At 50.5% G+C, this 15,444-nt stretch overlaps 1 protein-coding gene across 1 annotated transcript in view; it reads right to left on the bottom strand.

Moving 5' to 3' along the window:
• Positions 1 to 15,444, bottom strand: part of FLT1 (fms related receptor tyrosine kinase 1) — a 173,959-nt gene that overhangs the window by 37,301 nt on the left and 121,214 nt on the right. The window contains exons 16-17 of the mRNA XM_019447888.2: positions 14,618 to 14,749; positions 2,099 to 2,205 (exon numbers count right to left, since the gene is read on the bottom strand). Coding sequence (XP_019303433.2) covers positions 2,099 to 2,205; positions 14,618 to 14,749 — 239 coding nt within the window. The remainder of the gene's footprint in view (positions 1 to 2,098; positions 2,206 to 14,617; positions 14,750 to 15,444) is intronic.

Here is a 15,444-nt window from a genome sequence, read left to right as displayed (position 1 = left end):
AATCAACGATCCACGTTAGCCGTAACTGTAACACTGGCCTATTGCAGGGTGGGGATTAAAAGGATAACGTCCGGTCCGTATCCACAGGAATTCACTTGCGGTTTCGAGAAACCACATGGAAATAGTTTTTGAGGACTTGTATCTCCTTGCCTCCTACGATTAATCACCTTTCAAATTTTATGAGCATTCCCTTCTGGAGAGAGAATCCTTTCTTGCTCTCATCCTTTCTTATTGAACTCAAGGTTTCAGATTTTTAGAAATACTAGGGCCATCTTCAATTTAGTCCCAATTCACCTTTCCAGTGAATTTCCACTCTGCCCCTCTGTGCTCCTCCCCTAATCTGGGGCGTGGGGAGGAGTGTGGTGGGCTGCATTTTTCTGCTGCTTTCCTTCCAGCTGCAACCTTCAAACTCTTTCTCTAAACCTCACTCTCTCTGAAGTTTTTTCTCTCTGTCCCTCCTTTGTGGCCTCCGAACGGGCCTTCCAGATTTGGCGGGTCTAATCTATTTGGCAAGTTTGATCCATTTCCCTTTATGATGTCTCTCCCCTGTCAATGCCACTGTGTGGCCTCCGTTTCCTTCTAAAGCAGTGTGGCCTTAGCTGTCACATCTCAAAACCCATCATTCCACACGGCGGACTCCTGATGGTACCTATTCACCACGGAGGACGCCTACTGTCCTCGCCTCTCATTTCAACGGCTATGAAGGACACCTTGTTGGTTTTGGTTACAAGTCTAGGTAAGGTCGAACGACCTTGGATCAAAACTCAGCTCCCACTCTAACCAGCTTTGCGACTTTGGGCAAGTTATTTTACCTCTCTGAGGCTCACTTTCTCTCTCTATAAAATGGGAATAATAGTATGTCTTACCTCTTTGCCTTTTTTGGAAGAATTACCGGAGACGCCACATAAAAAAGCTTGTCCTAAGACATGACACGATAATAAGGGCTGATAAATCTCTAGAAATGGAGGAGGCCTCCTTGATGCTTTTCAAGTTCTGTTTTATGTGCGAAATAGCTCTGGATCCTAATCACTTGGACGAAGCTCATATCATTTCTTAGTTGGACTCCTATAAAGTCTTCGGCGAAAGTTCGTCTCTACTCACTCTTGCCTCCTCTGGTCCATTCTCACAGCAGCCAAAATTCTCTTTCCAGACGCAAATCTCTTACACTTAGGATTGCCTGCCTTTGTTGCACAACACCCCTTCCCGCCCTCGCCCTCACGCCCCCCAGACTTCCTTTCACTTCCAGAATACAGACCACCTTTCTTACTGTCTCACCCGGCTTTACAGCCCCTCCTCTCCAGCCTCACCTCCTACCCAGTTCCCATGCTGCAGCCACGCTGGCCTCCGTGAGTCTCTCTTTCCCGCGGGGTCCCGGCCCTGCCCCGGCCTCTCACAGGCTCTTCTGTCTGCCTGCAACACTCTTCCCTCCCTTCTCTGCCCGACCACCTCCTTACACATCTTTCAGTCCGCTGCCTCTAACGGCAGTCTCACATTTGTCTGTGAAACGGAGTAAAGCCAGTCTCCTCTCCAGTAAATATTTGAGGCACGGATGGGTGAAGGACCGTTGGCTCCTTAGCCCATAGAACTTCAGAGAAGCACGTGGTGCTGCAGGCTGAATGACAGAAATCTGACGTCCTGCGTTCCAGCCTGACCCCCCCCACTGAAGAACTGAGTTGTATGGTGGGGCTCCGAGAGCTCAGAACCACAGTGCCCTTGTTAGTGTGGAGAGGCAAGTCGGAGGACAGTCTTTATTTTGCATTCGCCTCTGCATGTCTTAGCAGAGAATAAGGAAATAAAGACTGCACAGGTCTCGTGTTGAATTGAAAGGTTTTATCACACATTTTTAGATCAAAGGTATCCCCTCTGTTCCTGGGAAACAGTCATCTATTCACCGCTCGAGCTTTTTCTCTCGATACTACGGGTGATGGTTGAGAGGCATTTTAACGATTCATTCCGGGTGTTCCCCAGGTCAGAGACCGAAAGAAGAGGGAAGGAGACTAGAGGCTAACGTGTGTTGAGTGCCGGGTCTAGATGCGAGACGAGCGTTTTCGAGTTTTACGTAAACAGGAGCGCAGAACTTCATACGAACCGTTCTTACCCTTTTCAGTTTTCGGATAAAGAGCGTTAACAGGAGCCAGAAGAGGGTTGCAGCCACACAGGTGCACGTCAGAGTGATTAGCTCCAGGTTAGACTTGTCCGAGGTTCCTGGAGGGAGAAAAACAAGATGGTCCTCAACAAGCGCCATCAAACGGAGGGTCTTTGTGATTCTACAGAACAGGTCCAAACGCCCCTAAATGGTTCGCCACGGCGCATGCAGCCTGGCGGCTCAAAGGTTGGCCTCTAGGACCGGTCTTCCCTCACCTTCCGAGTCCAGCAGGGTGCATGATATTTTACCATCTTAAGCTCACGCAGAAATTAAAGGGAGTTTCAGAAATTCTGTGGCTGAGCTCGCAAACATCGTAATCCCAGAAATAGCTACTTCAAAATCCGAGGAGAAATTAAAGAACAATTTTTTTTAATGTTTATTTTATTTTTGAGAGACACAGAATGCGAACGGGAGAGACACAGAAGAGAGAGGGAGACACAGAATCCGAAGCGGGCTCCAGGCTCCGAGCTGTCAGCACAGAGCCCGACGCGGGGCCCGAACTCACGAGCAGTGAGATCATGACCTGAGCCGAAGTCGGACGCTTAACCCACCGAGCCACCCAGGCGCCCCCCGAGGAGAAATTTTTAAAAAGGAAAAAAATTAAGGCGGGAACAAAAGCCCATTAAAGTGCTAAATCTGGAATATGTGAGCTCTTCCTCATGAGTTTTAGAGGAAATTCTAAAGAAAAATACCTAAGAATAAAAACGACACAAAAGGGCTCCTCTGGGACTCACAAAATTCTTCTACTTTGATTTTAAAAATAAAAATAAAACTCAAGGACCATCACCATTGCCTGCTCGCTCCTTTTGGGACAGCCGGCCAACTGGCCCACCTCCTGCTCCTTGCTTCTGGCTCTGTCTCTGACCTTCGAAACAGCAGCCAGCCTGCAGGGGTTGTGACGAGAAGGGGGTTCTTCCCAAGCACCTCATTTCCCGGAATCACGCAGAGATCTAAAGCTGAGCAGTTCCTCCAGCACCAGACAAGAAAAGACCCAAAGTGTTCAAGAGAAGCCTCCGGAGAGGAAGATCTTTGGGATCTGTAAAGGAATGCCCCAGTGGCCAGAACAGTGGTCCCCTACTTACTGATTCCAGGGGACAATTTCCCATGAATTTCAAAGGACTGCCTTATCCTTCAACCTCATTACAAGGAGGCAGAGGCTTAGTATTAAGCTAGGGAAGAACAAATGGAACTCACTCTTTTTAGGAATAATGATGTGACTGGTATCATTTTTTTAAGTTTATGTATTTAATTTGAGAGACACAGAGACAGTGCCAGCGGGGGAGGGGCAGAGAGAGGGAGAGAGAGAATCCCAAGCAGGCTCCACACTGTCAGCACAGAGCCTGAGGTGGGGCCCGAACTCACAAACTGCGAGATCCTATGACCTGAGCCCAAACCAAGAGTCGGATGCTTAACCGACTGAGCCACCCGGGCGCCCCAATGAATAGTATCATTTATTGAGCACCTACTATATGCCAAGCCCTTACAACCACCCTAAGGAGTAGGTAGCAGTAATATCCTTGTTTCCTAGATGAGGGATTCATCTTGTGGGCTCTTTGTTTCGATTCAACAAGGAGGTCCTGAATCCTACTGGAGGCGACATTCCATCTGGAGGCGACGGGAAGGTGAGTAAGAGAAAGGTGTCACTCTCCCGGAACTCATCACTCGCGACCCAACCAAGACTTAGGGCCAATACAGGGGCGCCTGGGTGGCTCAGTCGGTCAAGCGTCCGACTTCAGCTCAGGTCATGATCTCGCGGTTCGTGAGTTCAAGCCCCGCGTCGGGCTCTGGGCTGACAGCTCGGAGCCTGGAGCCTGTTTCAGACTCTGTGTCTCCCTCTCTCTCTCTGCCCCTCCCCCGTTCACGCTCTGTCTGTCTCTGTCTCAAAAATAAATAAACGTTAAAAAAAAAAAGACTTAAGGCCAATACAAAGACATGGAGTAAGAGTTTCAAGGGTGGAGGAAATCTAGTGCTTTTTGGAAGAGGCGACATTGAAATGAGCCCACGGAGATGAGGCGGGGGCGGGCCAACAGGCAGAGGGGCCGGCATGAGTGGAGACCCAAAACTGGGACATGAGGGGGCAGAGCAGGCAGTATAAGGCAAGGGCAGGTCAGGACCAGCCCGCAGAGAGTTCGAGCGTCGGCGCGCAGGGTTTAAACTACAAGCCGCATGCAGGCAGCCGGAGCCGGGGAAATATCTGTGAAGAACAGAAAACACACAAGCTAGAAACCCAAGCCGTTTCCTTCTCCCCTCTTATCCATCCAGCCACCGAGCACATGCAACTTCCTGCCACAGTCCCCGCTGGGCAAACCTTTTAGTCTAGAGGGGAAATCCACATTCTCTCCCCGTCCAGGCCAACACAAAGTCCTGCCGGCTCTCCTCCCATGGCTCAGGAAATTGTCACCTCCTGTCCTGCCCCGCTATCACTGCCTACATCGAGGCCCCGCCAGCTGTCACCTGGACCGCAGCACCGGCTTCCTGACCGGGCTCGACTCCCCGCCCCCCTGCCAGGCTCTCCTCCACTCTGGGCCAGCGTGATCTCGCCTCTGTGTAAATTCCATCACCGCCACCTCTGCTCCCCACAGCCGTGGGGATAAAAATCCACATCCCTGGGTCCTTCGTGCCCAACCCCGCCTATCTCTTCAGCTTCGTCCCCTGCCGCTCTGCCACTTGTTCCGATCACATCAAGACATTCGTAGTTTCTCGCACCTCCCAGCCCTTTCTGCACCTCCGCGCTTCGGCACTCTGTTTCTCTACCAGAACGGCGGCTTCTGGGGGCTGCGGCCACCTCCTCGTCATCTTTATACACCCCCCCCTCATCGGACTGGGTGAGCAAGGAGATAAATTATGATTGGCTTTGAGTCCAAAGCGTCTCATGAAGCTTTCAGAGGGTTCAAGGTCAAATTCCTGTTCGTGCGGATTAATCCAAGAAACCCACGGAACACCACCTACGTGGCACTCTCTGTTCTAGATACTAGTACGTGGTGGTGGATGAAAGGCATGGACGACGGTCTAGAGCTCACAGTCTGAACAGATAAATACGTTCAGCGTCCCGAGCGGAGGAGCAGAGGGTAGGACCGGGGTTCTCTCGTTTGCTGCTATGTCTCTGGTGTTTAGAAGGGGGCCTGGCCCCCAGTAGGCATCCTGAGAATACTGGGTGAGTGCAAGGATGAGTTTGGCTCAACGATGCCAAGCTTTGTTGGCCTGTGGCTACGTTTCCCCGAACCTCATGAGAATGAGAACAGCCTCCTTGAAGAAGTTTCAAAGTATGATAAGCTTTTCTCTTCGTACGCAGCCTCTCGATGGGAATACTGTAAGCTCGAGTTAATAGGAGTGTGGATTTCCTCCGCCATGTGAAAGGTCGAATGCTGCCTTGCTGTATTCACACGCACACACACGCGCACACACACACACACACAGCCTGGGACCTGCTCAGGCCTCAGTGGCCTTTGGCTGTTGGAGATGCTGATAGTATCTTGAGACACAGTACTGTCCGCCTAAAAGCTCTGCAGATGCCTCCTGCTTGGAATGCCCTGGGAGAGGCCCCCTCCCACTGTGGGAACTTTCCCACTGCATTCCACGGGGCAGGAAGTTGACCCCCGAAGCAATTCCACAGCCCTTACTCAGGCAAAATTCCTTTCAGTGGGACCCAATGTGCTCGGGTGCATTTACACATTTCAAGAACCAACTCATTAAAAAACATCCTCAAGATGAACATTTATTACAGGAGAAAGGTCTATTTAACATTCTATGAGTGCTTACTGAAAACCAAGAATTTAACCAGATACGATGTAGTATCTGTGCTCGGTCTCTGTCGCTCTTGATAGCTCAATCTCAGGCTGTGTTTGCAAAGTAACCATTAGGAGAGCCTTAGGTTGAGTAGACGGACTTCAAGTCAGCATCATCCCTTCCTATACAGCTCTTGGATATTTTCTCAGAGGTCAAACGTCCACACGCTGGCCTGGCGGGACCCAGCTTCAACTTGCCGGTGACAGCTGATGAGCTCAGCCCATGAAACGGCCCAGCTGTACACGGCAGGGGAAAGGAGGCCAGAGGAAACGTGGGTGGGATTTGACAACAACTAGGAGTTAGCACTGGGTCTCAGGAACGTTCCTGTCACATGGGGTGTGTGAAAGCCAGCATCAGGGCGTGCCACGAGCTTAGTTCTACATGGGATATTGACAAGAATGGGGCCAATCTGAAGAGTTAGGAAGACTGCACTTTTAGCTTACACACTCCGCTAACCCTGGGGCACAGAGTGTTCCATGTCAGTTACCTTTCAAGCTTCAGACCATCCCTCTCGGGACAGGAAGGGGGGACGCCAGCCAGGGGATGCACTGGTTCCTGGGGGGTGAGGTACCTCGTCCAGAGGCTGTGCGCCTGCTGAGTCCCGCTGCCTTGCCCTGCGCCTTTCTGATGGCGGTGGCTGTTCACGCTGCACAGGGCCCGGACTCTGTGTTGTGGCGGTGACACGCCGACCCTGACACGTGGCACGGTGTGGTGCCAGGCTGCCGGAATCGACAGGGAGCAGGGCCAGGCCACTCGACTCGCACCACAGCACCGGTGGTCCTTCCCAGGAGGTTAGCAGAACTCCCTAAGCAGAAGACCAGGGCCTCCGGCTCGGGGACCTGCCTTGACTCGAGAAAGTACAAGTTCTACCTGGAAAGGGCAGGAAGCGAGCAGCTATGTCTTAGACCCAGGACCCTAGGCCCCGGCTTGCTCGTCCTTCAAATGCGGGGTCACAACAGGACCCTGGCTCACAGGTGAAATGTATGAACCTAGTAGGAGCTATTTTTTTTTTTTTTTAACGTTTATTTATTTTGAGAGCGAGAGAGAGGGAGAGAGAATCCCAAGCCGGCTCCATGCTGTCAACGCAGAGCCCGACTTGGGGCGCGATCCCACGAACAGTGAGATCACGACCTGGGCCCAAATCAGAAGTCAGACGCTTTCCGACTGAGCCACCCAGGTGCCCTGAGGGCTATTCTTTTGAAGGTTCTCCCCCACTCCCCCCGTCCCAGCGCTCCCTTTTCCTTTTTTAAAACATCCTTATCTTGTGGGCTTCAAGTACTATACGAGATGATTGCATTTTCATCCAAACCTATTGCATATATCACAATTTTTTTTCCCCTAAAACTAGTCAGACTTTGACCCAAATAGCGATCATTTTCCGCAGACAACCGAGTCACGACCTTCCCTGAGAAATTCGCCTCGTACCTGCCAGGGTGGCTTAGAAGTTGTTCTCTGGTCCTATCATTATTTTTAGAAAACTGTTTATGTGGGTTTTTTGCCCATGAAGCTCTTAAGACATCAAGAGAAGGGTGTGTTTTGTGTTCATTTGCATCTCCAGCACCGGCCCCGTGGAAATCTCAATAAATATTTCTCTATGGATGAAAAGAAAATCGATCGGACATACGTCGACCTGATTCTCCACGTGAGCCGGGCAAACAGTGCTACCCCTTGTTATCTAAAATCCAGTAACCAATAACCCAGCTAATTTCTCTAAGGCTCATTGGACTAATAAAATTGGCTTTCATACTATTTATAAAGCTTTTGAGGAATCTTTGGACACCAATTTGGAACCTCTCTTAAGGACAGAGTGACATGGAAAGACTATTCAAATTAAACTTTCAGAAGTGAGCTTTCAAGGATAGTTCTAGGTAAGAGATATTTAAGGTTGCCATCACGTGCCTTCAGCTCGACGACACATTTTTAGGAAAGCTAGTAAAGCTAAACTCCTTAGCCACAGAGGAATTTTGTGGTCTGGAACACCATTTGGGTGACTCACTCGTTAAGTGTTGGAAGACCGTAATGCAGAAAGTTTTGTTGAAGTTAATGTGGTTTAACATGTTAACAAACAGCAACGTTAGCTAATATTTAAAAAGCTTCTATTATATGGCAGATAGTGTTCTAAGTGTGTTAATCCTTACAACCCAGTAGGGCTGGTATACCATTACTAACGTCTGTTTTGCAGATGAACATACGGAGGCACCAGGAAGGTAAGTAATTGGCCCAAGGGCACACAGCTCAGGAGGGGTGATGACCGGGCTTCACGCAGGGGGTCCTCTCCTGCCTTCCAACCCAGAGGCAGTAGAGCGGAATGGTTCTGCCCCACACATTCAGTTCTCAGCTCCACCCCTCCTAGCTTTGTAACCCTGAACCAAGTACTAAATCTTTCTGCGCTTCAGATTCTTGCCCACCAACGGGAAAAAAAAGTCCCCACTGGGTTGTCACCAAAGTTAGCTAGACTAACGCATGTTCAATGAGCAGAAATCATGGCTGAATTCCATCACCATATTTTGAATTCCTGATCAAGGCCAGCTTGATGTCATTGTTTAGACTCAAGAACGAAGGCATGCACATCCCGTCCTCTGGCCCTCCTGTGTGAAATCAGTGAGTAGAGAGTGCACGTCTCCATTGCCAGCGCTGGTCTCTCCTCGGGAACCCTTCTAAATTGCCAACACCCAGGAGAACAGTAACATCAATCACCAACATCTTCATGTGAATTAGTTTATCACATCCTTCCTAGTGCCAGGCTAGCTGGGGGGCGGGGGGAGTGAATTTGGGGCAGGATTCAGGAAGAGAGGAGCCAAAGCAGAGGACCGTCCAGCCTCAGAGGAGTGTCAAAAAGAAACGAGACCCGAAGGCTGGCCTGGCCAAGGGGGATAAAAGGGAGGCACTGCATACCTGAGATAATTTTGAGCTTTTCCTATTCTGTACTCTCAGAATTTATTAAGGAACACAGCGTATGTTTCCTGCTGTGTGGGTCCTTTCCTGAAATGTGTTAATGTGCAATCATTATGGCATAACATTTACAGATCTCACCTCTGATGCCTTTCCATTTAGACTGCAGGACCCTGAGGCAGTCCTTTGGTGCTTTCCATGATTTTCCTATCCATCCGTCGTCCCCAAAAGAATGTCTAACGTGGAATTTTCTCCTGTGTAATTATAAGGGCTACTGAAACCGTACTTCAATAGCAAGGCTTAAATCTGTTATCAGAATGTATTTACACACACGTTGTGGTTCTTACTTGCAATAATAATTCTAAAGTCGAGTTTATCTTAAGTCCTTGGGTGAAAACGTGCCCCGCTTTCATCGAAACGGTCCCACTGCCTTCCATGGGCTCTTGAGTGCTATGTCAATTGCAGAAATTATTTTGGTTACTGACAGTTTTGTGTTGTTGTTTTTAATGTTAGAACTTCCCCTTTGAGAGTTCCACGTGTGCTCCTGGACCGTCCAAAGCAAACAAGACCTGGGATTATTTAAAGAAGCTACTTTGACTCCACAATCCACTCATCCTTTTCAGATACAAAAATAACACATTGTTTTATCTATGAGTATAAGAATCCTTTTTCAAGGGAAATAAAAAGAGCAGACGGTTTCCTTCCTGGCTAATTCACGAACCTCTTCAAATCTGTTAAACACAGCCGCAGACACAACTCATTTGCTCGGTTTCATTTCCTAAACCCCACCTGACAAGATAGGTCAGCTTGCAGGGTCTGTGTGCATATTTTAGGAAATCAAGTCTGAAGCCACCAGAGAGCCAGGATCTAATTTCAGTGATAAAATTACTGAGCAGGTACGGCATTGAGCTATTCTGAAGAGCATCCGGGGACCAACTTTTCATTCAGTGAGCCTCGAGGACTTCCACTCAAGATACGGCATCTGACTAATAAGATTCACTCAAGAGCCACTTTTTAGGAATCTCCTTACCCAAAATTATGTATGGAGCTGAAACCTACCTCCTGACACATCACCACCACCTCCCTTCCTTGGTTCCGGGTATCTTTTCTGGTGTACCAAAGAATGAGTTAGAAAGTCTCCCCGGGGGTGAAGCTTGTTAAATATTTACGGAAAACAATAATATCGTCCCTTAGTTTTTAGACTAACAATCCTCCTTTCCTTACACTGCTCTATCATTACCCTATTAGGATACGGTCCCATTTATGTTACCCTCCTCTTATAAATGGGTACAGTGTTTCAGGTAGTTTGATGACCGCTGGATCAGGCCATCTGTTTTTAAGGGGAGAGGGGAGTTTTGCCGTCACTCCGAGAGCAGGGGGCGGGGGGAATTACAAAAGAGAGCAAGGAAGAAGGCAGAAAAACATGAAAAGCAGACACAAGAACTCAAAGAGCACGGCAGCCGGGGACAGTGACGGGTGAAAAGAAAGAGCCACGCATATCAAGTCTGTAGGCACCTCGTAAACGTGATCATTTCCCCAGGCGCTACTGAAGATCAATGCCACATCAGGGAAAAGAGGTCATGAGTCAAAAGTACCAGTTCTTCAGAAAACCCAGCGGGCTGGCCACCAGGAACGAGGTAAAATCACCTAGGCTTTGTTGTTGCCAAGGGACACGACGTAGAAGGTACACTGTTGCCTCATCGCTCACTGCCCCGTTCACCTTGCCAATCCGACGTCCCCCGAGGCTTCCTTTAGACCCCGGCTCACTACCCACGTCCCTTCTTGCCTCTGCGACCTCCCTGAGCTCTGATTAGCGGCCCTGTGTGGTGTATTGGCTACGAACTAGCACTTCAACTTCACCCTGGGGAGGAGCTCAAAGTGCCTATTGATCCGGCTCTAACGGTTTCCGTGTGCACCTTAATCTCCTTCCAGCTAGGTTTTCAAGGCCCCCGGAGGGGAGGGGAGATGGCTTACACTTCCTTACGCTGCCCAGCCCTGGGCACATAAATGCGTTGCTGAGTTACCGGCGAACTGGGATTGGCTTAAGTCTATTGCCAGATATTGCAATATATATATATTATATATATATATATATAATATATATATATCCAGAAATTGCAAGATATTGACGTATGTCTCTTTTCAGACATTCACTGGTGGTTTTCTACGTGGATCAACCCGCGGATACATTTTTCAGACGCTCTGGGATAGAGGAGTGAACGATACGCCGTGGTAAGCACCGCGTCAAAGGTATACGTCAAGTGCTCTGGGAGCACAGAGGGAGATGATGGTAAGGCAGGAGGACCCTTCCTCTCCCCCTGCAGCAAGAGCCGAAGAGAGCTGTCCGGATGAGTAGGGCTGTCCGGGGGAGAATGAGGCGGGAAGGAAGCCCGCGGAGACTAAAGGAAGACGCTGTGGGCAGGCAGGTGAGGGACAGCGGATCTGCAGGGGGTTCCGGGCAGGTGCACGGCTGGGGAGCTCAGGTGTGAAGGGAGGGATGAGCCACGAGGCTGCAGGAGGCCAGGAAGGACCTGGATGAGGATAACAGGCCATCAGGAACCACTACATATTTGAAGCAGGGGAGTCATCTGTCGTAAGATTAGTCATTCAAAAAGGATCACGGTAGGGGCGCCTCGGTGGCTCAGTCGGTTGAGCACCCGACTCCGGCTCAGGTCATGATCTCGAGGTTTGGGAGTCTGAGCCCCGTATCAGGCTGGCTGCTGTCAGCGCAGAGCCCGCTTCAGATCTCTCTCTCAAAAATAAAAAAAATACAGAAAATAAAATATGATAAAAAAGATCCTCTAGAATTGGAAGACGATGGAAGGAGAGAGAAGTAGGTAGGCTGCCTGGGAGGCTGAGAGGTGACGTCGGGAGAGGACAGGGTCAGGACCTCCGTAGCGGCAGCTGACGTGGGCAACTGTCTCCCCTTTCCTCAGAAGCAAATGACCCAGGCCGATGGAAACGTGTAGAAATGATCAGTGGCAGCCAGATTCTTAATGCTGTCTGGCTTCCCAGAGGAGCGTGTAGTGGGAAAAGGAATCAGTGCAGGAAATGAGAACCAGGTAGAGAGAAACCCAAGTAACAGGACGTAATGGAAAAAGTCCAACAGCTCGATTTTAGGCCAAGGCCTCGAGGACAAGTCCCCGCGGCACTCCAGGGGTGGGAAGCCCGGAGGGAGGGCGGCAACGTTCCGCAGCTACGGGACGCGGACCCCGGTCAGCCTCACCGTGCGTGTGTCATGTGACTTTGGGCAAATAGCTTAACCCTCTGGACTGCCCATCTTCCCGTCTGTAGACTGAAGATAATACTGGTTACTGCTTTGGATTCTTACGACGCTCATGGGATCAGGGATGCCCGTTACGTAGCAACGTCTGCATAGAAAGATACCGAATAAAGCCTCCTGCTAAGTGCTGGGCACGGGCGTGGGGTACAAAAGTATGTCAGACCCCACTCCTGCCTCGCAAGGTCTACAGTTCAGCAGGGAAGACAGGCCTATGGACGCCTAATTAACCCCCAAAGGCAGAATACAGGAAGTACTGATGAGAAGATTCAAGAACCATGGAGAGCGAGGGCAGAGAAGAGGGTGGGTATCCGAGTCAGCTGATCCTGGAGGACGCTGCTGAGTACAAAGTGTCTAATCTACACTGGACACGGGGGAGAAGGAGCATCAGGCTGCCATGGGGAGGGCGCCCGGACAAAAGACATTCTGGGCTGTGTTCGCATGGGGCCGCCCTCAGCAGCGGGTGTGAGTCAGGCTCTCTGATGGCCAGAGTGCGGGCTCCTAGGCCAGCCTGGGAGCCTCCACGGTGCCATGGCTCTGCCTGTGGGCAGAAAAAGCCTCCCAGCAGGGGGGACCACTCCCAGAGGGTAGACTTGTGACAAATAGGAGGGGGGTGGTCGTGACTGTGGGCAGAAGAAACGCACAGATGCCTTGAAGCGACGTGGCTTCCGGGAAACCCAGATCAGCCTGGCAGAAAAGGCGAAGGGAAAGGAAGGAAAGTCTCTGTGGAGACCTATAAACTTGTGTCAATATCCCTCCGGGCAAGGCCTTCTCCCAAGCCATCAGCTGCCCGGCCGTTGGGTCAGATGCCAACCCCGGCTCCCTGGTAGAGGCAGAGGAGAGTAGGGATGCACGGCAGGAGGGCGGGTATGGGGCTGGGGCAGACATGAGAAGAACCCGGCTCTCATGCTCGTCTGCCATCACTTGGCTACTGGATGAAGGTCAGTCAGTCATTTCACTCCTGCCTGGGGCTTCATAACTGCTCTGTTGGCAGCACAGGGGGGGAAATGCCCTCTGGACTGCGGAGTGGGCACCTCCTTGCCCTCTGTGGCCACCCCTGTCTCAGATCTGTGGCCCTCCCTGGCCTGACACAGTTACTCCCCGACGGCCACATCTGGAGTCCTTGTTTAAAAGTAAATGAAAGGTCCTTTGAAGAGGGAGGTGTTCTCTCCAGGGGTAAGCAGATGAGTCGAAAGAATACTCTGAGACGAGGATTATTTGGGAGAGAAACAGGACCATTACTGTAACTATTTGGGGAATGCTACTCCCCACTTTTCCTGGAAGTATAGATTTGTGGGAGCGTGGTTTTGGGATTTTTCAGGAGACTGTCTAAAATCATCTACTCGTTGGGGCACCTGGGGGGCTCAGCCATTACAGTGTTGGACTCTTGATTTCAGCTCAGGTCATGATCCCATGGTTCGTGGGTTCGAGCCCCGAGTCGGACTCAGGGCTGACAGCATGGAGCCTGCCTGTGGGATTTTCTCTCTCTTTCCGCCCCTCCCCCATGCGTATTAATGCGCGCACGCTCTCTCTCTCTCAAAATAAACTCAAAAAAACAAACTAAAGAAAATCCTCTCCTCATAAAAGAATGGGGACAATGCTCTGTTTTAAAGGAGTCTGAATTCTCAGAATTATAATCTTTAAGCCATGTAAGTTTCCAGGGCGGAAGAACTGATCTATTTCCCCTGCCAGGAGTATTTCCATATTCTGAAGTCTCGCGGGGAGCCTGGAAACAGAGTACCCAACAAATTGCATCTTTTCATGTAAACCTCAATAGGCCATAGATATTTAGGTCCAAGGAGGTGTCAATTTGATATTTTATGATGCTGTAAATGTTATGTTTTGCATGACTTCTGGCATCAGAGGACTGCAATTGCCGTCTAAACTGGTTTCCAAATGGGAGCCACATGGCCACAGCCCCGAGTAGGATTAGGCCGCTTTGGATTTTGCTGCTCAGCGAACTATCTGAGGCCTCCGAAGAGGAAGCAGTTGGAATATTTTTCTCAAATGTGGTCTGTTTTTTTATGTGTTGCTTCTCCCTGATAATATTTTGCAGCCTACGTCGCGTTAAAAAAAAAAAAAAACCCAGCTTAGGAAGACACTCAGAAGAGAGGCGTATAGATATCTCACTCGTGGGAATCGGAAAAGGCGAAAGAACGAACTGTGGGTTTTCCCCTCTACCTACACCCCTCTTCCTCCTTGGGTTTCTTTGTCACAGGTGTGGCCACTGAGGTCACTCTCTATGGGTCAATGCCGTCCCTCGGGCGGCAGCTGGCTTTCCTCTCTTCCGGGAACTACTTCCCTGCAGAGACCGTGTTCGGGTGGCCGGCCAGTGTCTTCCCCTTCTGCCTTGCCAGGCCACCCAGCAGGTCCCTTCCCGGAGCGACAGGGGAGGGGCGAGGAGGTCAGGGAAAGGAACAGGCTGGGGCGGCAGCGGGAGACCGGGAGGTGGAAAGTTGAACAGGGACACAGCCGTCTGAGCTGGTTCTGGTTGCTTTCTGAAGCCGGTTTACCTTGAACAGTGAGGTACGCCGAACTTTCCACGGACCCCTTCTGGTTGGTGGCCCTGCAGTGATATGCACCTTCGTCGTCTTCTGTGACTCTTTCAAGAAACAGCGTGCTGCTTCCCGGTCCTAAGATAATTCCTGAGGAGGGAGAGATGTTTACATTAGCGGGCGCGGGGGACAGACAAAAACAGCTACTTCTGTCGTACCACCCTTTGCCTATAGCTATGCGTTCAGACGAGGAAATCCGAGCTCTAGGCAACCTTGGGCCCGGCGGCCTGTTTGTGTTTTCTGGGTCCAGGCTTTTGAACAGCACCTTCACCATGCAGCAGAGCTCGGACACCACCCCCCCCCCCCCCTCTTCTGGAGGTGATGGGACCCAGGCCATTCACCGTGTGGAGAGAAAGGAGGTGGGGCACCTTTCAAGAGCCAACGTCAAGGGCGTCAAGGGCGCAGCACATCCAATAATAACACCACTTACCGGGGGGCCTGCTGGGTGTTAGCACCCCACGGGCCACTTCACATCCTGACATTTACAGCCAGCCCACAGGGTCTTTGTGTCTCCATTTGACAAATGTGGAAACAGATTTGGCGAGGTGAACCCCTACCAAATACACATATATCAGCCCTCCCCCCCACCCCCACCCCAGCAAACAGGAAGTGTTTCTTGAATGAGGATGAGTACATGTAGCCCAGCATACCCAATTAAATGCAAAGTCTGGGGTGGGAGGGAGACCAGTGAGAACCAGAATACACAGGAAGGCACCATGGAGGAACTGGGCCTTGAGCTGAGGTTTAAAGGATTAACAGAGGCCGCTGAAATCATGCTTGTTCTG

The sequence above is a fragment of the Panthera pardus genome, unplaced genomic scaffold (genome assembly GCF_024362965.1).
Source record: "Panthera pardus isolate Hobbes unplaced genomic scaffold, ASM2436296v1 HiC_scaffold_1, whole genome shotgun sequence".
In the NCBI taxonomy this organism is placed as follows: Eukaryota; Metazoa; Chordata; class Mammalia; order Carnivora; family Felidae; genus Panthera; species Panthera pardus.
This window is presented reverse-complemented; position numbering and strand designations above follow the sequence as displayed.